At 51.0% G+C, this 22,985-nt stretch overlaps 2 protein-coding genes across 4 annotated transcripts in view; both read right to left on the bottom strand.

The window, feature by feature from the left end:
• Positions 1-2,536: 2,536 nt before the first annotated feature.
• Pnma1 (PNMA family member 1) lies at positions 2,537-4,908 on the bottom strand. The gene has a single exon (XM_052739329.1). The coding sequence runs from the start codon at positions 4,343-4,345 to the stop codon at positions 3,284-3,286; it is 1,062 nt and encodes a 353-aa protein (XP_052595289.1). The 5' UTR covers positions 4,346-4,908; the 3' UTR covers positions 2,537-3,283.
• A 952-nt stretch (positions 4,909-5,860) lies between these two features.
• Positions 5,861-22,985, bottom strand: part of Mideas (mitotic deacetylase associated SANT domain protein) — a 69,865-nt gene continuing 52,740 nt past the window's right edge. For all 3 annotated transcript variants that reach the window (XM_052739327.1, XM_052739326.1, XM_052739328.1), the window contains exons 4-13: positions 18,701-19,046; positions 16,873-16,939; positions 16,256-16,398; positions 16,027-16,130; positions 15,290-15,365; positions 14,574-14,662; positions 12,652-12,801; positions 11,316-11,531; positions 9,740-9,936; positions 5,861-9,384 (exon numbers count right to left, since the gene is read on the bottom strand). In XM_052739327.1, coding sequence (XP_052595287.1) covers positions 9,222-9,384; positions 9,740-9,936; positions 11,316-11,531; positions 12,652-12,801; positions 14,574-14,662; positions 15,290-15,365; positions 16,027-16,130; positions 16,256-16,398; positions 16,873-16,939; positions 18,701-19,046 — 1,551 coding nt within the window. In that variant the 3' untranslated portion in view covers positions 5,861-9,221. The remainder of the gene's footprint in view (positions 9,385-9,739; positions 9,937-11,315; positions 11,532-12,651; positions 12,802-14,573; positions 14,663-15,289; positions 15,366-16,026; positions 16,131-16,255; positions 16,399-16,872; positions 16,940-18,700; positions 19,047-22,985) is intronic.

The raw sequence follows: 22,985 nt of genomic DNA, 5'->3' as shown, positions 1-22,985 counted from the left end.
GAATAGAAACTATGGGTGTTTTCTTTCCATATTTAGATTTTTTTTTTTTTTTTGGAAGCAGGGTTTCCCTGGCTGTGCTGGAACTCACTTTGTAGTCCAGGCTGCCCTTGAACTCAGATCTGCCTGCCTCTGCCAGTGCTTGAGTTAAAGGTGTGCACGCACCACTACGCCCAGCCCATATCTAGATTTTTAAAATTCATTTTGGTGTTGGCTACATTACATGGGTGGGAGCTTAGCTTCTCCATCATCGGGAGACCCTGTGGAAGATCACTGTGACGCTGTCGCCCAGTGGGACCACTCCTGTCAACGGCTGGGGAATGCAGAGCGGAAGACAACACCATCCAGCTGCTTCTCCCAAGTTGCCCTGAATGGCCAGGAGCATCATTCTGAAGGACAGTTGAACATCTGTTAATGCCTTGGTAATAATCTTTTATACACAGGACTTTTGTAGCATGACTTTATGACTAAACTTATTGTGTGTTAAATTATTTAGTAATATTGAGTTTCTGAATGTTATTTTGTGAAACTTGTTTTAAAATAGTAATAAATCATGTTATTTTATAAAAAAAAAAAAAAAGCCCTTTGGTTATTATGTTTTAGTTAACATAGAGTGACTCCCATGATGTTTGATTTTTTTTTTGAAGCAATTCAGCTTTTGTATAACATGTGGTGACAGGGCCCGGGGGGGGGGGGGGGGGGGGGGGGGGGGGGGGGCAGCGTCTCAGTGTGTAGTCCTGAGTGTCTCAGAACTCACTATATAGACCAGGCATCTGATCCTGACTGTACTTTATTGTATAAGTATGGATGTGAGCGCATGTGGATATGCACAGCTGTTATGTATAATAGTAAAAATACCTCTCTTCATAGGATGTAGTCAATTCTTCAGCTATAAAAAGAAAGTATAGGCTAAGCATAGTGGCACAAGCCTATAATCCAGCGCCAGAGAGGACAATTTGCGGGACAGCTTGCTTCTTCTATACAATGTGAAACTTTATTTAAAACAAAACAAAAAACGGATGGGGCTGTGGCATCATGGTAGAGTGCTTGACCAGCACGCATGAGACCTTAGATTCAATTCTTGCTACTGAAGAAACCGATGTAGCAACCGTTGAATTGAGGGTCCGTTGGCAGGACGATGTGGGCTGGTGAGACGGCACAGCAGGTAAACGCACGCACCATCAAGGCTGCCAACCTGGGTCTTATCCCTCGAACCCACACGGTGGAAAGAGAGAACAGACTCGTACAAGTTGTCCTATGCCCTCCACATGTACGTGCCCACACACAAAAAGTGTCCCGTGTCCCTCTGAGAAACCAAGGATGCTGACAACATGAAATGTGCAGGACCCATATTTGTGCTTCAGAATGTTTATCTAAGTGGAGGAGTTGGGAGTGTGGTTGGTTAGCACATGATAGCGAAGTGTGTGTGCATGCATAAAAGTTTAAGAACTAGAATCTTAGGTCGAGGGACCCACATGGTAGGAGGAGATAATGGATTCCTGCAAGTTGTCCTCTGACCTCCACACGCTTACCATGACATGCACGGCCACATACATACACACAATATCTTAAAGAGGAAAATTCTGGAAAAACACACACCAATGTTAGTATTCACAAATTAATATTCACAATTAACAAATGGCACCAGCCCTGTCACCCCATTCTCTGCCCAAGTTAGCCCACCCCCCCACCCCCCCACCCCCGGCGCCTCCACGAAGCAGAGCCTCAGGGACAGACAGTCATGTGATTTATATTGTCACACCAGCCCCAATCTTAAACCCTGAGAGAATGCTTCATGGCTCTTCCAGATTTCTGCAGGAGCTCAGGGCTGGGCATCTGCAGTCACAGGCTCTCGAGAGAGAGCCAAGTAAACATGTTTTAAGCCTTTCCTTTTTCTCATCCTGGTATAAAATGACCGCACATGTGTGACTCGGCCATATTTCTTCACTGAAACAAGGTGTTAAGTCACAAAATGCAGAAAGGTTGCTAGAAAACCTAAGTCCCATTTCAAATTTTTCAAATGCCATAGAAATATATTTTCACCTCTTCGCCCATTCTCACTTGCCACGAAGAAGTCATGTGAAAACTGAACCCACTAAAAGGGATCTCGAAAGCTGCATGTGGCAGCGCATGCTTGTGATCCCAGCACCCAGGAGGAAGAGCAGGAAGACCACGGGTTCAAGACTAGCCTGTGCTACATAGTGAGATTCTATCTAAAAGAAAGAGCTGGGTGTGGTGGCTCATACCTGTAACCCTGGCACCGTGGCGGCTGAGGGCAGGAGGATTGCCACAAGTTTGAGACCAGCCTGGGCTACAGAGTGAAATCCAGGTCAGCCTGGGCTACAGAGTGGGACTGTGAAAAAGAAACAACCAAGCAAGGAACCAGCAGCAGAGAATGTGTAGATGATGTTGCAATTTAAGCTCCTAGCAAGGGGGTTAGATTTTTTTTTTTTTTGACATGAACAAAAATCCCTGTAAGAGGAAAATGTACAGAGCTGAATTACACTGAAAATTTTTATACATGTCAGGAAAACCAAGATGAGAATTTTCAAATTTTTATTTGTGTACATCTGTTTGATAACTTCAAATTTAGGACACTTAGCATCAACATGACCAATAATTAAATGACAAATATTTCAAGTGGGGGAAATGTAGCTTGTTCATGGCAATTCCCGCTATGGTTTATATCTGTATCTTACACCATGAGAAGTCGATTGTGCAGCTCCATAAAAGCGCATTTTTCTAACAGGCCATTTTTAGTCTTAGAATACTTTGCAGGTAAACTGATTCTGATGTTGAGCCACGAGAAATTAGAAATCTGAATTTTCAAGATGAGTAATATCATCGAATAGATTCACATTCTTTCCATCTATATAAATTAGGAACAATGTACAGCCGAACTATCCACAATATTAGTAACAAATATAACAGTTTGTACCGTACAGCCTGTGAGGCAGGCTTGCACTAAGCATCTGAACTTTCAAGTTCACAATCATCTTGACAGAAAGTGTCACTCACAGCTTCACATTTTTCACAACTGCCAAAGATGTCACCAGGAGGGCTTTCGGCCAGCGTTTGCTTTAGGCCGTATGACCTACCTCTGCTGTTGCGGCTCTAGCCCATCACACAGTTCGGCGACTGCTACACGAACACGCAGGCCCGACTCCCCGATCCCATCCCTTAGAAAACAAAACAAAACAAAATCGGGAGGCTAGGTCTTTACTATGAGAGGCAGGCTTGTAAGACTGCACAGGGATAACAAAAGCAGCCATCCCAACCCAGGGACTCAGATGTGCCCCTCCAGGCCTAGCTGCAAGAGGGCGGCCTCGGCCTCCTCCTCCTCCTCTTTGGCTTCCTCCTCTCGAATCTGCACCAGCAACTGGAAGAGGTTGGGTGCGGGTCTTTCCGCAGCCCCGGTCAGCCACAATTGCCTCCGGATGGCCCCACTGTGGTTGGCCCCGGCGATGACCTGCTCCAGGCGAGCCTGGTTTACATTTTCTTTATCAATGGCCCCCTTTTCCACTACCTTTTGCAGCAGAGGCTCCAGACGAATGACGTAAGAAGACAACTTTTCTCCCGGGTTCTGGTAAGTGTTCAGAAACCGGACCTGGGTATCTCTAGAGCTCTCCACGCTCCCGAACACCTGCTCAAGAGCCTTCAGGCATTCTGCGGTGGTTATGGCAGGGTTGTTGGTCTTGAGGATACGAATGACATCAGCAGCCGGGCCTCTCAAACTCTCCATCAGCCGCCGTCTCTTTTCTACATCAGATACCTGCCATTCTTCTATGACATCATTCGAGTGCTCCAGCCAGGAATCAAAGGTCTCTTCGCCAGGCCCGGGAATGTCCTTCCCAGAGAACAGCGTCAGCTTCTTATACCATATGGATTCAACAAGCGGTTGAATAACATTATCCAAAATATAGTTGAGCATCTCTGCTGGCATTTCTGGGCCTGGAGCGGGAGCAGGGTTCTGAAACCCAAGCACACGAGCAACATCTTGCACGGTCCACCCTTCCCTAGCTAGAAAGAGGTGCAGCCTTTCCAAAAACTCAGCATCAGAAGTGGGGGGCTTAAACATCACTTTCCAGAGCCCTCCTTTGCCTGGCATCTCTCTAGGGATCAGGGAGTAATCCACTGCCCCGGTGAGCTCTAACAAGGCTGCTTTCGCGTTTTCTTCCCTCCAGAACATTCTCCCCAGTACTCGATAGGACACCTGGGGCATCGCAGCTTGGAGAGTCTCTTCAATTTCAGCCTCATCACAGTTCACAGGGATCCCCCAGACCAGCAGAGCTCTCTGAGAGTTCACGTCCATTCCCCTGCACCAGTCTTCCAGTAGCGTCATAGCCATTTCGCCCAACTATTAAGGGTGCCAGTTCTACAAACACCGCTTGGAGAGGATCACAGTGCTACAGGACCTAGAACAATACAACATGCCTCCCTCCCGTGGGTAGGCCAAGGGGCGACCAAGCTTCAAGCAACCACAATTACCAAATGACACCAGAGTCCTGTCTGGTCCCTTGCGGATCCCGAAGTCAGTGTCCGGGGAGCCTCGGGTCACTCCGCCTACCACTCGAATGTCGACCTCTTTGGTTCGAGCAGGCGGGGGGCTGGCTGCAGCTGTGCGTGGCGTCACCGCGTGGAGGAAGGAAGCAAGGCTGATGGAAGGCGGTGGGCTCCGGGCTGCAGACGGCCGGGTGCGGTCGCGGGGCGTGGCAGCTCCTCCCGCCGCTCCCCGGCCGGCCGGTGGTAGGCGCGGGGGGACGTAGGGTCGCGCGAGGCCGGGGCTTGGAAGATGCGGGGAGAGGCGGTACTCAGGTCCGGCGGCTGCGGCAGCTGGCGAGCACCGGGGACCGAGGCCGCACGGAGGCGCGGAAGGCTGGCGGCCGGTTGGAGACAGCTCTGCTCAGCGCCTACAGCAGCGCGCTCCCGCAACGGCCGCCGCCGCGCAGCTGCAGTGCAGGGCGGGGCCGGTCGGCTCCCCAGTGTCGCCGTGGCAACCGTGTCCATGACGACGCGAGATGCGCGGACTCCAGAGGATCTGGCGGTTGCTATGGTACCGAGGGGTTTGAGGAGTCTATTCTGTGATGGCGCATTTCTTTTTATCCCCTGTATCTCCCAGATTCTTTCTTAACAATATTGCTAAGCATCTTTTTTTTTTAAATCTAATTTTGCTGTGGTTTTAAATTGGCCTTATTGATATGCATCCACCGTGACAGATGTCTCATGTTACTCATCCAGTCTACGCATTCACTCTATGCTGCCTATGAACACACTCAAGCACTCTGACTTCTGTGTACCACCTGATCACACTGGGCAGCTGCTCTGTTTCTCCCCATGGAAGCAGAAGAGAATGCCATCTATAGGTTCCTGTGAGAGGCTGCCTATGCTTTCTTGTCTAGATTTTGTATATTAAAAAAAAAAAAAAAAAAAAACAACCCAAAACAAAAAAAAAAACACAAAAAAACAAACAAACAAAAAACCCACCTGTTATACTTCTTTGTAGCCAGGCAAACAGCAAACATTTTCATTTCTTGGCCTTATTGAGTATGTAGGATAACAAAACAATGCTTCAGGCTCAGAGAGGTGGGTAAGTTCCCTTCAAACAAAACAAGGCCTGTCAATCCCAGCTGGTTAAAAAACAAAACAAAACCAAAAAGCCCTATAAGAATATGGCACACGCCGGTCGGGTGGTGGCGCATGCCTTTAATCCCAGCACTCAGGAGGCAGAGGCAAGCAGATCTCTGTGAGTTTGAGGCCAGTCTGGGATACAGAGTGAGTTCCAGGACAGGCACCAAAGCTACACAGAGAAACACTGTCTCTGGAAAACAAAACAAAACAAAAAAAAGAATATGGCATTCAACAATGAGTTTTTTAAAACCTTATTTAATAAAAGGTCTTAAGATACAGAACATTCAAAAGTAAATAAGTTACATAGGTACATTACAATCACATCAGCAAGATTCTCTTTAGTGTATTAATTTTTTTTTATAAAAAGCACACAAAAAATAAAATTTTCAGTCTGGTCTATCACAACTGTACAGCAAAAGAGGTAATATTTATATATATATGTATGTACACTATTTAATATGTAACAGTCTTTGAGGAGAGTGGCACAGGCAGCAAACACGAAAGGCAGTGTCTGATCATTTTGTTTCAAAATAAAAGGACTATGCTTATTTTATGCTATTCAACTATTTGTACAATAATTACAGACTGTCAAGGCTGTTCCTGTGCTCTGTCCTCTCCAACAAGGCCTTCAACTTGGACGATTGAGGAAAAGTTCTAACAGCTGCAATTGGTTGGTTTTTTTTTTTTTTTTTGAGGCAACCAACACAGTCAAATGTGGGTTAGACACACTGTTTTATAAAAATATGCATACTTCCTGTAAAAACCTAAGGAGTTAGGCTTTGCCAGTCTAGTAATAAATAACAACCCAGAAAAGTGAGCCCCCATTTTAAAAAAAAAAAAAAAAAAAAAAAAAAACATTTAAACAGCTGAGGCTTGAATATGTGTTGTATATTCCTCCTTCATCTTTAACATCTGGCACAGGAGAAGAAAGAGGTTAGGTCACTGAGGCAGTTAAATATAGGCAATCCCTTTAGACATCAGCAGCACAGGGCCTCTGTGCCAGGGCTGGAGGTGGGGTGGCGGGGAGGGGCGGGTATGTACCTTAGCCAAGAGGGGACTGCTGAAGGCGCGGAGGACAGCAGTAACGGCACTGTCTCCTTAGATGGGTAAGAGACCTCAGAAATGGTCCAGAACACTATTGTCAGTTCCATGCCCTTCTCGGAATGCAGGCGGAGGCTGCGAGGCAGGTAAGGTGAGATGGTGTGGGGAGGCTAATGTAAAGCTGAAGTTGTTACTTATTCTTAAAGCAGAAAGCTCTGAGGAGGAAGAAAAGAACAACCCAAACGAACCAAGCCCAGTGTGTTCATAGGAGAAAGCACCAGTAAGGACGCGCCTGCGCCAGCCTGCCACAAGGGCATCTGCCCTGGAAACAGCGCGGTGCTCACACTGCATCCTGGAGCATGGGTTCTTCTGATGAGATTGCTACTGAAAGGTAGCATCTCGATTTTTTTTTTCCTGGCTATATTCATCTGGTCTGGTCTCTGTGAATTGAGAAAAGTAGAATCGCTTTTTTTTTTTTTAGTAGGATTTCCAAGGACTAGGTGGTACCACTGAGCAGAAGAGTCTCACGTGGCTGAAGATGTCTGATATCACATGTCCAAGGGGCCTGAGCCAAATATGGTTTAAATAGAAAAAAACCTCGGGAACCATTAAGCAGCACTTTGGGGCTAAGCTATGAAGGCACTCATTATGCACGTGATTTAGAAGGAAGTCTACATTTGTTGCTCTCTTGCTTCCAGAGGGTACCAGATTTTTGCAATCTTGAGACTCTGAGTTTGTAGACGCCTCTGAAAGAAACTAACAGGGAAGCTAAAGGTTTAGGTAACCGCCCAGCTATCTAGGGGGACATTTTTGTTACTTCCAAAGGCAGCTCTCATAGGACCATACTAATGCATAAATGAATGTAAAAAATGCCCAATAGTGAACAGCTTAAAACAAAACTCCATGTCTCTTTCCAGTTTCCAACAGGGCTGTAGGCTATTCCCTACAGAACAGTGAACGAGTCCTTTTCAGTTCTTTGCTAACATGTTGACCACTCAGATACACATCCACTTAGACTTTCTTCTGCACAACTCAGTTGACTAATGACGTCAGAAAAATCACTTAGGCCCCCTATGGGACTGGCAAGCCAAGGGGCCTCCAGAACATTCCGGCCCTTTAGTAATTTCATGCCAAATATGGTTTCTTCCAGCCAGAATCCAGGCTGATAAACAGAACTAGAATTCTGGCGGCCTGCCAACTCCCTCAAGCGTTTTGAAAGTACACAGAGGGCAGGCCCAAGAACTGCCTTTGATGTCACCCACATCTGCTAGTTTCCTGTGACTGTGACAACACTCCCCACCTTCCCAGCCCGTTCAGTACTACCACCGTCCCTACTGGCAAGAGCCACAAGGTAAGGGACCCTAGGGCCTTGGGATTGGGGGTGGGGGTGGGGATGCTAAGAAGGTGCCTTATTTTGGGATTAAATGCACTTGGACCTCTGGAAAGCAAGAGGCCCCTGGTCCCTGAGGATGTTAAAAATTAAATATTAAGAATAAATAAATAGTTCCCAAATGACACGAGTCAAGGAATGAAGGCTCCTGTCTAATCTAGTTAGGAGACATCCCCCTCCCAGGGAAGGATCCAGAAATCTTCAGCATGCAGGATGGGGGCGGGTGGGGGGTGTGTGTGTTAGGCTGTGAATATCAACACTGAGTGGGGGTACAGTGGGGTTAGGCCGCAGCTACCGAGAACAGGACAAGCAAGCCGGGAGCTGGCACCGAAGAGCAGGCCAGGCCTTTCCAGGACCTGCTTGAGGCTCCCTCAGCAGCCTCCAGGACCCAAAGGTACAAAATGGTAGGCAGCAGGAAGAGTCATCAGGCTTCTCCGAAGATCCCTCCGGCCTGGCTCTGCATCTTCTGGCCTCTGTACAGTTCCCTTCCCCGCAGCAGGCTGAGAGCAGGGACGTGAAGAGCGGGGGCCCTTCCTCAAATGTTTGAGAAGACTTTTCCAGCCCCAGACGGGCTGTTAACAAGCAGCAACGAGGTTGAAACTGTCCTCCGAGACACTCCTAGAGAGGCGGTGACCTCAAGCCAGGTCACTGGCGCGGCTCCAGCCGGGATGCAGTTGTACAGGGACAACCCAGGTGTTAAGGCCACCGTTCTCTGAGGAGTCCCTTTGTTCGGGGTCTTGGGACAAGGTCTGCACAGCCTTCCAGGACCTCTGGGGAAGGAGAAATCATCTGCCATGGGGTGAGCTTGTGTTTGGCTTGCCACGGTGGCTTACTAGGGACCTGGGACGGGGGAGGCAGAGATGCGCAAGGCCTGGCAGCAGCAGCGGAAATCAGGGAGCAGCGCCAGAGCCCTTCCCCCTTGCAAGGGGCCCGGCCTCTCAAAGGCTCCAGGCCAGCGGCTCAACTCCTGACGGACCAGATCCTGGGAGGACTGGATCCTGCGAGCCCTTAACACTGTCCTCGGCCTTCGTCAACAAAAGCGCCTGTTTATTTTTCATCATCGGATTGGTTTGGCAAAGTCCACGGGACCCTCTTCCTGGCTCCCTCCGGAGGTTCCCGGGTGCAGGGGTGCAGGGGGAGCCCAGGGAGAGGGTCCAGCGGGCTCTCAGCCCTTCTCGCCCTCGCCGCTCTCCTCCCTCAGCGCCTGCTGGTGCGCGGCAGCGGCGGCGGCTGCCTCCTTCTCCTTCAGCCTCAGGGCCGCCGCCTTCTTCTCCTGCTCGGCGTGACTCTTCATGTGGGCGCTGCGGCTCTTCACCTTGTAAAACACCCTGCAGCAGCGAGCGGGAGGGCCTCGGGTGAGAGAGAGCCACCCCGGGTTGGGGTGTGGCACCCTCCCCTCAATGCTCCCTCACACTCCTGCCATCCACCTAGCACCTACCTTCACCGCTCCCACTAGGGATGGTGCACACACACGCACACACACACACACACACACACACACCCCACTTCAACCCACTCCTGCCCCGTGATGTCATTACCCTGGAAACCCACCCACCGAGCCAATCAAAACACAGATCCATAGTGCCCATTCCCAGCAGCACCTACACCCCAACTTGCGTCCAGGTCCCTGCCCCAGCACTCTACTAGGTCCCCGTGGAGACAGACAAGGCAGGGACATCTTACCTGCCGCATTTTTTACAAGGGAAAGTGTTCTCCTGGTTTTGGGTTTTATTAAAAGCCTCGGGTTTTTTCTTCTTCTCCGTGAAAGGCAGTGCCCTGCGTGACTTCCCGGGTCCTTCTCTCGGTTTCTCGGAGGTCTGAGCACCTGCAGGCCCCGGGGCGTTGGGTTCGTGGCTCCGGAGAATGAGGACGTCATTGGCCTGGAGACAACCAACAGGGGGGGGGGGGGGGTGTTTCAGAGGCAAGTGTAGATTCAGAATCCTGGCCTCTCAGCGAACAGGGGGCCCTAAGCACTCCTACAGTCCTGCCAAATGGTCGCCTAGTATGCGACAGCGCCCCCCGGCTGCCTCCAGGAGGCCACTGCAGCTTGGGCTGGCTCTGGCTCTATTACAGAGTGGCTGGCACAGGAATTCTGTGCCACACCTCGGCAGCTATAGGCCTGAATACTTCTGGCTCTGTGTTCATCTTTTCTGACATCTCGCCAAACCATGCATGTCTCCATGCCAGAAAGAAATGTGTTCCCGTGACAGGCCAGGTGGGAGGGAGACGGGTCCTCAGAGGAGCCCTGTCTCCAGAAAGCTCCCGGTGCAATGGAAGGGACAGATGTGATGGCCACTTGCTGAGGAAGTGCTGGTAGGGAGGAACAGAAGAGAAAGAGAAGGTGTCGAGACCCATGGTGTGTACCCCCCAAGGAGGTTACTGCTCTGGCCCCAGGCCAGGAACCCCCAGACAGCCATCGGAAGTGATGAATGTGCCTTTGAGTCACCCTCAAAGTGTTCACAAAGACAGCAGAACCAGACGGCAGGGCCACCGCACGGCTCCCCGACAGGAGAGCAGCCGCGTGGAGAGGAAGCAAGCAGCTGTGTTTGGCCGACAGGTGCTCTGCGGGCCTAAGTGGAGACATGCATTCCATCTCTCCCACTTCCGGGGAGCGCGCTCCTGATGGGAGCCACGGTGAGATGCCTGCATCGCCTGCGAAGGGGACCAAGACTTGGAGTGTGGCCTTCAGGCCAGGCAAATGGCATCTCTGGACCCGATTCCCCCATCTGCTGAGTGGGAGTGAGCACGCCGTGTGGTTATTACGGGGACTTAGCGAGATAATGGACACGAAACACTCAGCGGGGAACACAGAGGGCCATTATTGGTATTCTCACCGTCTCGGCTCCATTTCAGACATTCTTGTCAAGCGCATGCTGGAGGGTGAACCATGACTCAACTACAGCTTATGAATGCTTCCCCCACGCTGCACACATCTACTGGGTTTTCACAAGGCCTTTTTCCTCGGAATATCAGACACAGAAACACTGACACACACACACACACACACACACACACTGTATATAAATTGCAGACAAGCTACATTACCTTCAACCTCAGTTCCCTTACCTGTACAATGAGATTCATAACAGCCCTTACCACACAGGGCTGAGGCCCAAATGAAAACATCAAGTTCTCAGTCCACTTCCTGAGCTATACCTGCGGGAACCACTGTGGTCTTGCTCTGCACCCCCACCCACACCCCAGGCCTAGCTCCGCCTTCCCGGCCTGTGCTCGGAGAGTGGAGGTCGAGGTCACTTACCGCCTCGTTGGCCTGTAGTGTCTGCGTAGCCTTGACGGCAGCGGCCCTCCGGCTGCGCTCGCGGCCCTCTTCCTGCTCTCCCTTCTCCTGGGTTTCTGGCACCTCCTCCTCCTCCCCCTCCTTCCTGGGCTCTTTTACTTCTCTCTTGGGCTCCAGTCTCTCTTCACTTGGGGACTCTCTTCTGGGAGGAGGCACCCTGGGGACCTTCTGAGAAGTCTACCAGGGGACAAAAATGAGCTCGGTCATTCCAGAGTGCAGACTCTGAATCCAGCCAAGGCCCCAGAGCACCTGCTGGGCTGGCCCTGCCACCCTATCTTGGCCCAGGGTAGCCTCTTGTACTGGGACTCTGTCCTAAGTCACAGCCCTCCCATGGCCAGTTGGCCCAGAAACAGGGTAGACTTGACCCTGGGTGCCCTCTGGGTGAGACAGAGCCAGGGCTAGGGAGGGAGCATGCCAGGACCCACGAACCACCTGGTCTCCTGGATAGATGCCCAGAATCTTCTGGACACCCTTTGGGCAGAGTGACCTCAGGGTATACCAGGCAGGAGCTCTGAGCTCCAGTTTAAACAATCTGTGACATTAACTATCTGGATCTCTACTTCCCATTTACAATATGGGGGCCGAACTACTCCCGGGTCTCAAAGTAGCGTGGCACCAAGTATGGACTTGTAACTTAGAGACAGTATCGGGGGATCCATGGCACAGAATGAAATCACAGCATCTTTCAAGGACGAGGTCGGGGTTGGTGCTAATGTGCCTCTTGTGCTTCCCCAGACCTGGTGATCTGTGTCTCAGAGTCCTGGCAGGCAATTACAGCATGTAGCTGGCATTTAGTAACAGTGGTTTTCATGTGGACTTATTTTTCCCAGTACCTTCTATTTATAGGAAACAATACTGGTTATCTATTTATGACTGTAATATAAAGCTTCCCTTTTGAGAAATAAAAATGAGTTGACCCCCCCCACACACACCCAAAAAATGAATAGTAAAAGTAGTATGGGACATGACAGAATTAGTACTAGCGGCATGTGGTAAGGCCGGAGAGAGCAGATACCATAAAGGTGCTGTAAGAAGGGCTAGAGCTCAGAAGCGGCGTGAGCGGTCTGCTCTGAGGAGGCAGAACCCGATTCTCCAGGGTTCTGCATCAGCACCATCAGCATGATGCCAGCAGGTGATATGGGGGAACTCAAGGGTTCAGGGCCTGGGCTGCCAGGGACCCTGTTCTCCTCTGTCCACCCTCTGTAAACTCCAGGAGAGTCTGGGCTCAAGCTTCCAGCTAGGTACTGGCCCCAGGTGCTACCGAGTATGAGGCGGTAGAGGCTGGGAAAGGACCTACCTTAACGTCCACTTCAACCTCTTCCTGGGCTGACTTCTCATCACTTGTATCCACGTCGCCAAAGGTGAGCGTCCCATTGCGGCCAATTTTCACCTGTTTCTTGTAGGTGTAGTAGAACTCCACACACTGGGCCACAGTCTTGGTCTGGATCTGCATTCAAGCCAAAACTGAGGTCAGAGGGAGCTGGTGTGACTCACTTTCCTCATCTCCGCATGCTCCCTTTAGTCTTAGGCAAAAAACTAAACCCCAAACCCCACTTCTCCATGCCTGCTCCGTAATAACCCCTGACCAGTGCAATTAAAGGAGGCTTATGCAACGTCTCAGTGAGTAACCACTACAGGCCAATAGCAGAATTTCCAGGGAGATATTAGTGCTGTGCCAGGAGAGGCTACGCTGGGCCAGCAGGGGCTCGGGAGCCTTGGCGGGGTCGGCATCGGCACCCTGCGGTATGACTGAGCTTTCCTATCCCTCACAAATTTCTCAGAAGTTCACACAGTTCCTCCTGGAGTCCCCAGGTAAAAAGGGGCTCACCACCCTAATTTCTGCTTTTTCACGTGTAAACCGTAAGGGAAGTGATGCTTGAACCACAGTAACCATAGTGATCATCTTCACAGGCCTCTCAATATGCTGTTTAAATTGCTTGCCAATGCTTAGGGCAGTTTTATTTGAAAATAACCCCCCTGCTCCTGTACTAGGGATTGAACATAGGGCCTTGGACGTGCTAGGCAAATGCTGTACCATTAACTAAGTACTCCCACCCCACCCCACCTCCTTTTTTTTGAATTTTGAGAGAGGGTCTCACTAAGGCAAGTAAGCTGGCCTTGAACTCACTCCAGGAGCCCACGCTGGCTTTGAACTCACAATCCTCCTGCCGCACCCTCCCAAACAGCTGTGATTACAGGCCTAGACCTGGAGGCCCAGCTGTAGCTGACTTTTAATGCTTAGCTGACACAGAGGGAGGATGAAGAGAGATAGATGTGTTTCATGGGTGCGTGTTTAGAAGCAGACAGAGAAAGAAAAGAAAACGAGACAATGATAAAACTGGCAAATCTCAGCAGGGCATTTTTTTTTTCCCTTGGTTTTTCGAGACAGGGTTTCTCTGTGTTGTTTTGGTGCCTGTCCTGGATCTGACCAGGCGGGCCTCGAACTCACAGAGATCTGCCTGGCACTGCCTCCCGAGTGCTGGGATTAAAGGCGTGCGCCACCACCGTCCGGCTGGCAGGGCATTTTTAATGGGCGTTCGTGGGAATTACCCTTCTCTGCTCCATTTAGTGAATTTCAAACTAAACTAGAGAAGCATCCAGGCATCTTTGCACAGCCAAAGCCGGCCCCAACACAGCAGTGAAAACCTCCTCCATCCATCTGGGGACTGGTTTCACTCCTCTCTAGGGAACAATGCCAAGTAAGGAAGAGAAACATCATGTCGGGGAAGACTCAGGGAAAGCCCAGAGAGGAAGCAGAAGGTTCTCTCGGCCTTGCTACTACTGCCAGCAAAGGGCTGTGTGTCCTAAGGCGAGTCGCTCACCTTCCTAATTTCTGTTTTTTCGTGTGTGAAAAGTAAGGGGTATGACGCTAGAATCCCCAGGTCATCTCATGGTCCTCTCAGATTCTGACATCTGCCCTCTCATTTCAGAGATCTATTCGACCACTGGGTTTGCTTTGAGCAATGCATTCCCACACATTTTCTCTGACACTTCCCCTCCTTGATCCCTAGATTCAGTCACATCTAGGCTTAAAAGTCCTCTCCCGGGAGCTCAGAGGTCAGCAGAGGACCCTCTGTCAGGCAAGCTGTGGTTTACAGAGCCATCTCCGAAGCTCCTTAATGGCGATGATGGGGCCGGAACTCGGGCACACTAGGCAAGCACCCTGCCGTCTGGCCACCTGGCGAGTGACCACAGGACCCCTCGCTCGCCCCTGCTCACCAGCTTCTGCACCAGGAAGAAATCCTTCTTATAGATGGCGATGCCCTTGTTGAACAGCTTCTTCTCAGCCATCTTCCACTGGTCAGAGCCTGAAGAGCGGAGACGGTACCAGGTTGTGAGTCGGGCAGGAACATGAGTGTCTATCTATACTGTGAGCATGACTCTGACCCACTGAAAGTGTGAGGCCGTCCACATTCACGTTGGTCATTCACTACCAGCTTCGTGAAGCCTCCCCCGCTTGCTCGTCAAAGGGAATGAACATTAGAACCTGTCTTTCCAGGTCCAAAACGGACTAGATGCTACAAGGCGGGAAGAACCTTTCGGGGCTCTGCCTGGTACAGACAAATGTGGACCTCACAGAGGCTCGACATCAGTAACTACTGGGCTTACACGATAGCATCCATGTCCCTCTTCCAGCATCTAGACCAAGACAAGCACACCTGAAATCAGCTGACTGCTCTCCTCCCTAGGTTTCCGACCTCTGTACCCGTGACGTGGGCTTTTTTTTGGCTTGGATTGCCTACCCACTTCATGCTTCCCTTCTAAGGGCACGGGGAGCCCCACACTTGGCTTTGACATTAGTTTTCCTGCTGACTTTTGGCTGACTCTTCCTGTCCCCACCTCCATTCAGGGCTGTGACTCAGCACTGAGCAGGGCTCCACGGATGCTGGAGACCCTGAGACTCTGGACCACATGACCACCCCCGTCAAGCCCACCTGTGTAGTGATACGTGGCCAGCGGGTGGTTGTGGGGCCGCACGGGCTTCTTCAGGAGCAGCTTATTCAGCGTTTCCTGGAGGGGAGGAAAGGGCTATCAGGAAACTGTGACAGTCGTGGTGAAGGACGAGGTACCCTGGGCCTGGGCAACATGCAGGCCTCTGCAGGCCTCTGGGTAGAGCAAGCACTTACTCCTGCCTTAACCGCTGTGAGACAGGACATGTGGGAGCGTGGTAAAATCAAGGCAGTGGGGCTGCTGAGGACCCAGGCCACGAGACCACTGCAGGAATGCTCAACCACCAAATCAAGTACGGACAGAGAATGCCCCTCGGTGACAATTCAGAGAGCGGGGGAAACTACTGACCTAGGATCAGGGATTAGATTCAACAGTAGGGCCTTGCATACCCAGCTAGGGTTTGAGACTAAAGTTCCCTGAGGCCAAACCCCAATAACCTCCTCCTTGGTCAGACCCCCTGGTAGCTACCTCAAATCACCATGCCAAGTCACCCTAGCACTCAGAAGGCCAAGGCGAGGTAGGGAGTCATGATTGTGAGGGGAAAAAAGAAAGAAATGTAACGCCCCCCCCCCCCCCAGAACAAAAGAGCAAAAACAAATCGATAAAAATTTATACCACCAGGCACGGTCCTGGTAGCAGACAGGGAGGGACCAGTAACTGCTTTCCTAAGGGACAACCCCCTCCTCCCCCCGGCCCGGGCAAATTAACGAGGCTTTCTCACCAGGATGTCCCCCCTCGACTCATGCAGATAGTGCAAGGCCAGTTCCTGGTTGGTGCCAGCACCAGGGAAAATGCTTGAACAGGCAGCTGTCAACAGGTCATCCACTGGATCCACCGGAAGCATTGGGAGGACAAGAGGGAATCGTGTTCAGTGTTGGACCTTGAGGACCCCAGCCTGCCCTCCTGCCCACCAGCCTGCCATGCCCTGCTCACTGGAACTCCCTCCTCACCTTGCCTCTGCTTCTCCCAGTTGCTCTCAAGATGCTCCCAGGGCTGCCACACCAAGTCAGCCTTGTGGGGGTCTGCAGCTGCCAGGGCACGGTCTCTCATCATGGGGATTTCTGCTTGGAACCGGGTACCAACATTGATCCGTCTGCAGGGGCAGAAAGGCAAGGGGTGAGGCCCTGCCTTTGTGGGGGCAGGGAACCCAACTTTCTCCCTAGGATGTGAAGGAACCGTGCAGCTGGCAGGTGCTGAGTGCAGCAGGGCCACAGCTGCGTGCAGGGAATCTGGTAGCTGGTATACTCAGACAGGCCCAGAGGCCAAGGAATGGAAACGCTACTCCACATGTGACAGATAAGGAGAGTCTCTTGGACCCCCACCCCCGGCCCCCACCCAGCTCTCCCTAGTGACAAATTCAAGCCACCCTGGTCCTTCCCTTTCCTCTCCCTGCAGCGTCCACACAAAAGCTGGCAGAAGACAGCAGAGCCCGGGACAGACTACAGAAGCCCAGAGAGACTACTTGTCTCTATGCAGGCCTCTCCTCTTGCTCCCAAAGCTAATCTGCACCGCAGTGGGTCCACCTGGCCACCCACACGCCATGAGCCTGGGGCAGGGCTGCACTTACGGTTCGATGCTCACGGGGGTGGCCTCCCCCATCACAGACAGGACGGGCGGGGTGACTTCGGAGCTATCTATGGGCAAAGAGCATATTGGTAAATGGCCCCTTCCTCCTTGCAGGAAAACACTCCCGTCCTAGGCGGCTGTCCCGAATGCCGAAGAGTCACAGCGGTGACTCACTGAGTGCACTTGGAACTCAGGCGCCTCGGTTTTCATAGCTGCACAAAGGAGCTACTCGACCCAAGCTTCCGGGCCGGGCGGTGGTGGCGCACGCCTTTAATCCCAGCACTAGGGAGGCAGAGGCAGGCAGATCTCTGTGAGTTCGAGGCCAGCCTGGGCTACAGAGTGAGATCCAGGACAGGCAGGGCTACACAGAGAAAAACTGTCTTGGAAAACAAAAACAAAAACAAAAAACAAGCTTCTGTATAGAACTATGTTTTACTTTGGTTTTATTCTAGCAAAGAGGCTGAAACTGGAGGCGCACTGGAGATGGTAAAGGGGGTCTCTTCTATAATTATCTTCTCATTTCCTCTCCCTTTTTTTTTTTTTTTTTTTTTTTTTTTTTTGCCTCACTCTCCTTCAAGCTAATCTGAAAGCCGGACTAGACCAAGGCACTCCCTTACTCAAAACAAAACAACACACAAAACCTCTGTTGTTGTCTCTCTGCAGCGTGAGACAACCCCTGGAACCCTCAGCTGTTCAAGGCAGTTCCCCATGTGTCTGTACCTCCCACAGCCCAGACTCGACTCCAGAGGCCTACTAACCTCGTGGCCCTCGATGGCTCCCTCTGCTCGGCCCTGCTCCACGCCTGCGGTGCCCCGCCTGCCCCTCCCACTCTGAAGCTCAAGCTTAGCTCTGGCTCCACCATTTCCCAGATTCTTTCCTTATCTAATCAGGCTCCCCAGGCTAGAAGCTTGGTGTCAGCCCCATTCACCGGGTCCGGGTTCCCCACTGCTACAGGAACCTCTGCTTTTCGGTCTCCCAGGCTTTCCTGGTAATTCCCTAAGGATCCTGCGCCTCACTTTCTTTAGACTAGATAACGGTGTCCCATGCATTCCTGGAGCCTGCACAGGATCCCTGCAAGGTTTTACACCCAATGCTCAGTAAACACTTGTTGGGCAGACTGACATCTTCTTGGCTGACAGGCTGATCTCTTCAGTGATTTCCAGCACAAACCGAGCCAGGGAGAGAAACCTCCCTGGGAAGCAAAGCCCACGCCTGCCAGCACAGGGCAATTTCCATCCACAGACACCAGGAGGCACCAGAGAACCACACCATGGGTGAGCTCTGGGGTCAGAGGTTAACTGGGTGAAGAATGCGCCTGCGTGATTCCACTGCAAGTGATCAGGTGATCCCGTTTTCCAAGGGAAAAGAACCCCTTTGTGAAATGGACATTTTTAGGCCTCACAACACCCAGGCATGCTCTCGATCAAAATGACTGCTCAACAGGCCAAGGAGACCAGGACCGTCACCTCATTTAAACAACCACAACCCAGGGAGGTAGCTATTCGGTTGAACCGGAGGAAACTGCTGTTTGTGGATCTAACAGCTGAATATCAATAATTCCACCATCAGCCAAGTATGATGAATCTAATCCCTGCCGAATAATGAAGGAACTGAGTGAGGTCTGGGCAGTTGGACTTGCCCAAGGCATGTGACAGTAAACAGTGGATCCAGGATCAGAATCCAAGCAGGAGGACCATGCCTTACCAGCCCCCAGGGGGAGACAGCAGAGTTCCTCACAGCCTCCAGCCCCACTACAACCGCCCATAAACTGAACTGCGTCCCTCCCTCTACACCCCCCCCACCACCACCACAGCCCCCGGGTCACTCACTAGAACGGAGCAGGGTACGGTGGGCACTCTTTGGCGTGATAGGAGGAGGGGCCGGGATGCTGCTGGTTGATATGATGGCATTGAAGTAGAGGCCGGAGCCTTCCCGAACGGGGCTGAGAATGGGGGGCGGTGTGTAGGGGGGCAGCTCGAAGCTCCTCTCAGAGGAGTGGTCAGCTAGGCGGACGGGAGAACGCAGATGGCTCTGGTAGGGGGTGATGTTGGAGTAGACAGGAGGGGCGATGAAAGTGCCCGCCTTGGTGGGGATGATGAGGGGCTCCGGCCGTGGCCGCTGCTTTGGTTTCCGCAGGGAAGGCTCTCCCTCCAACTTGACGTTCAGCTCTTCAGCCTGGAAACGGAAACAGAGCAGAGAGGCTCAGCCTCTTGGGTGTCCCCAGAAACCTGTAGCCCTGTCTGGACCCTGCTGGTGTCATCTCTGACGCGACCTGCCCGCTGTACCCACCAAGGCGGCCTGAAAGATGGGACGGCCCAAAAGCCCAGCCTACTGTCCCCTCCAGGCAGGTTCAGGCTAGCAAACTGCACCTAAGGGCCTGCCTGAGTGTTCCAGGTCTCGGGAACCACCTGTCTTACATTTTCTTTAAAAAAAAAAAAAAAAAAAGGAAAAGAAGAAAGGGAAAGAAGGAAGGAATCCTGTCAAAACCTAGAAATTATTCTTCGTTCTAAACTTGGGTTCCAGGCCATGGCTCCCAATCAAGGCTGTGATGTGTGCAATGGGGGAAGAGTTCAGTTGGGAAGGGCCCAGGCCTCCACTGCTCGGACAGGATCCATCACCTTGGCTGGCTATTTTAAAACGATGCATTTCCCATGCGCATCTCCACCTTTTCATAAAAAAAGACTGAATTTGTTTTTACTTATGTGTACACATATGTCTGTGCGAGTGTCGGCCACGTGCACGTGGGTACCCAAGGAGTTCAGGGGAGGAGGAGGAGGAGCCTCTGGCGCTGGAGGTGCCTCAGTGGTGCCAGAAACCAAACTTGTGTCTGTGGAGGAGCAGCCAGCACTGTTAACCACTGAGCCATCCTTCCAGCCTCCATCTTCACGCTGCATATGGAAACAATAGGAAACACCTCCCAGATCTGGCAGCCATGAAGATTAAGTAAGCTAGTATGTGGGAATGAATAAGCCTATCTGTTTTTGTGGTAATGGAGACCGAATCCAGGGCCTTGTGCATGCGAGGCAGGCTCTCTCCACGGAGCACAAGCTCCAACCCACTGTCTTTCTCCCTCTAATCTGACATTCAGCTCCTCAGCCCGAAGAGGGATGGATGAACAGGGTTGGCTCGGCCTCCTGGACAGTACTATGAGCTAATATATGGAAATCAACACTCTGTGGTTGTAGTAACAGCTGTTATAACTACTTAGAGTCCAGGTTCTGCGTGCGATAGAAGAACTGTGGGCCAGAACCCGGGCTGGGAATGAGCCCACGGAACGGAACGGAACGGAACGGAACGGAACGGAACGGGAGTCTCTGCTCCCGTCAGAGGCTAGCCCACCCATGTTGTCAGAGGTTCGTCGACATGGCATGCCTTCTGGGCTTCTATACAGAATAGAAAGCAGGGCTGTCAAGAAACAGCTTAACCGTTGTCTCAAAAGGGAAGCACAGAGCTGTCGGGAGGGAGCAGCTCCTAAGGCATTTCTGGGCTCACAGTAAACCAAGTCAGTCATGTTGACTGGGGGAGCAACAGGCGGAGTCTCCCCGTTTCAAGGATCCAGCCAAGGGGGAATCTCTGCTTCTGAGGCCCTGGCATAACCCTTCCTCCTTCCTGTCTGCCCTCATGTCCCTTTTACTAATTAGGATGAACTGAGGAACATTCATTCCTCCGCCTTTAGGGGAACAGTCTGAGTTCAGAGGGGGGAAAAAAAAACTGCAGTGAGCCATGCCAGTTGGTTTTGCCAACTCGACACAAACCAAAGTCATCTAGGAAGAGGGACTCTGAGTTGAGGAACTGCCTCCATTAGACGGCCTGACCATAGTGTGTGGGCCATCTGCTAATTAATGTGTGAGGGCCCAGCCCACTGTGGGCAATCCACCCCTGGGCAAGGGGGCCTGGGTTCTTTAAGAACGCAGGCTGAGCAAGTCAGGGGGAGCAAGCCAGTAAGCAGCACTCCTCCGTGGCCTCTGCATCAGCTCCAGCCTCCAGGTTCCAGCCTTGAGTTCCTCCTGTCCTGACTTCCCTTCATGTCGGGCTGTAAACCGTGAGAAGAAATACTCTTTCCTCCTCAAGTTGCTTTTGTTCTTGGTGTTTATCACAGCGGCAGAAGACTAACTAGAACAGGAGCTAAACACCACCCCGGTGTACTAGGCAATCCCTCCTCCCATACAAAACCAGCTCCAGCTCTTTGTAGGTGAGAGATTTAAACTGTTTTGAATATTTTTACTTTTGTTTTGTTTTGTTTTTTGTTTTTCGAGACTGGGTTTCTCTGTGTAGTTTTGGTGCCTGTCCTGGATCTCGCTCTGTAGACCAGGCTGGCCTCGAACTCAGAGATCCGCCTGCCTCTGCCTCCCAACTGCTGGGATTAAAGGTGTGCGCCACTGCTGCCCGGTGAGTATTTTTACTTTTAAGGTGTGGTAATGCTACTGAGACTATTTTAAAAAGAAAAAGAAAGGAAGAAGGGAGACAGGGAAGGAAGAAAGGAAGGAGGGAACGAAGGAAGGAAGGCAGGCAGGCAGGCAGGCAAACAGACTATATGTATGTATTCAGATGCAACCCAAAAATATTTGTGGATGAAATGATACAATGTGTGAAAGGTGCCTCAAAATAATTCAGGGTCATAAAAGTACAGTTGAAATAAGACTGGATAAACATTCATTCATTAGACCCTTCTCTGTTTTTATACATGACTGGAAATGTCAATAATACAATGAAACATACAGAATAAACAAACAACAAAATACAAACACAGAATGAGACCCCAGAAAGCGGACAACCTTGAGCTAACTAACTATTCCACAGTATCCCACAGTAATCTTGGAGCCCTCTGGTGTAGCAGAAACCCTTACAGGCAGACTCAGAAGAGGGAATTCAGGGTCAGCTCTGCCATTGCCTGGTTGTATGACCTTAGGTCAGTGCTCAGGTTTGCAGAGCTCCGCAGGCTCCTTCCTACCCACTCTCAAGACAAGCTGCCAAGCCTCCACTTCCAGCCTCGAACACAAACAGATGATGGGGTTGGAACCTGGGACCTGTACGTGTTAGGCACGTGCTCCACCATTGAGCTGTCACCAGTGCGAAAGCTGAACAGCATCCGCACCCCAAGCATGCACTCATGTGGAGGGTTAAGCCTCAGAGCCTGATCTCATCGTATTAAGGAGGTGGACACTGGAAGTCCAGATGGTATTTAGAGGCAGGGAGGCGATTGATTAGGTTTAGATAAGGTCATTACAGTGGGGCCACCATTGTTGAATCCTGGGTGGCCTCAGAAGAATACAGACAGGGACCAGAGGCATACACAGACACATGTGTTTCCTATCTTTTTCTCTGTGAGGCTCTGCAATTACCTTGAAACTCTGCCTGCAAGATGATTATCACAAGGAAAGGCCACTGGACTTTGTACCTCTAGAACAAGCCGAAATAAAACTCTTCATTATGTTAGCCTGCCTCAGGTGTTTGGTTATAGTGATGAAAAGCAGGCAAATACAGTCTCTGGACTTTTCTGGATCTGTTTCCTCACATATGAAATGGAGGTGCTGACTAGGTAGTTGCTCAGGCTCCTTCCTACCCTCTCTCAAGACAAGCTGCCAGGCCTTCACTTCCAGCCTCGAACACAAACTTCCCCCCAACCACACACAGAACAAGACCTCAGAGAGCCTTAGCTTGAATTAATTACCTCACAATAATATTGAAGGCCTTAACTCTTTTTCCTATTATGGAGAACAGGCATGCAGGCTAGCTCTCCAAACAAATGAACAGGAAAAAGAATTGAATAGAAAAGCCATTCCCAAAGATACCAGAAGAAACAGCTTGACAAAGAATTGAAGGCCCAAGACCTGGGTGGGCATGGGGTCATGTGAACACAGCATCTGAACTGCCTTATGCCTGCAGGTGAACCCTATTACTGCAAGAAGCAACTGGGAGGGGCTAAGGACTAAGAGTTTTAACAACTTCAAGAGCTACCAGAATAAAAACTGTGCCTCAGAATCAAGGTGAGTGGCAAATAGGCTTGTCCTCACAGGGAATAAAGCTTACATCATTTTATCTGTTTCTGATTAAGTAAAAGTGATTCGGGATCACTAGGACCCTTTGCTACCCACCAGGATTCATGATAAATGC

Source organism: Peromyscus californicus, unplaced genomic scaffold (genome assembly GCF_007827085.1).
Source record: "Peromyscus californicus insignis strain IS unplaced genomic scaffold, ASM782708v3 Scaffold_15__1_contigs__length_86483966, whole genome shotgun sequence".
In the NCBI taxonomy this organism is placed as follows: domain Eukaryota; kingdom Metazoa; phylum Chordata; class Mammalia; order Rodentia; family Cricetidae; genus Peromyscus; species Peromyscus californicus.
The sequence above is the reverse complement of the archived record's forward strand: the minus strand, read 5'-3'. Positions and strand labels throughout refer to the sequence as shown.

Coding starts and splice junctions, on each gene's coding strand:
- Pnma1 (XM_052739329.1), bottom strand. CDS start 4,345: ATGGCTATGACGCTACTGGAAGACTGGTGCAGGGGAATGGACGTGAAC.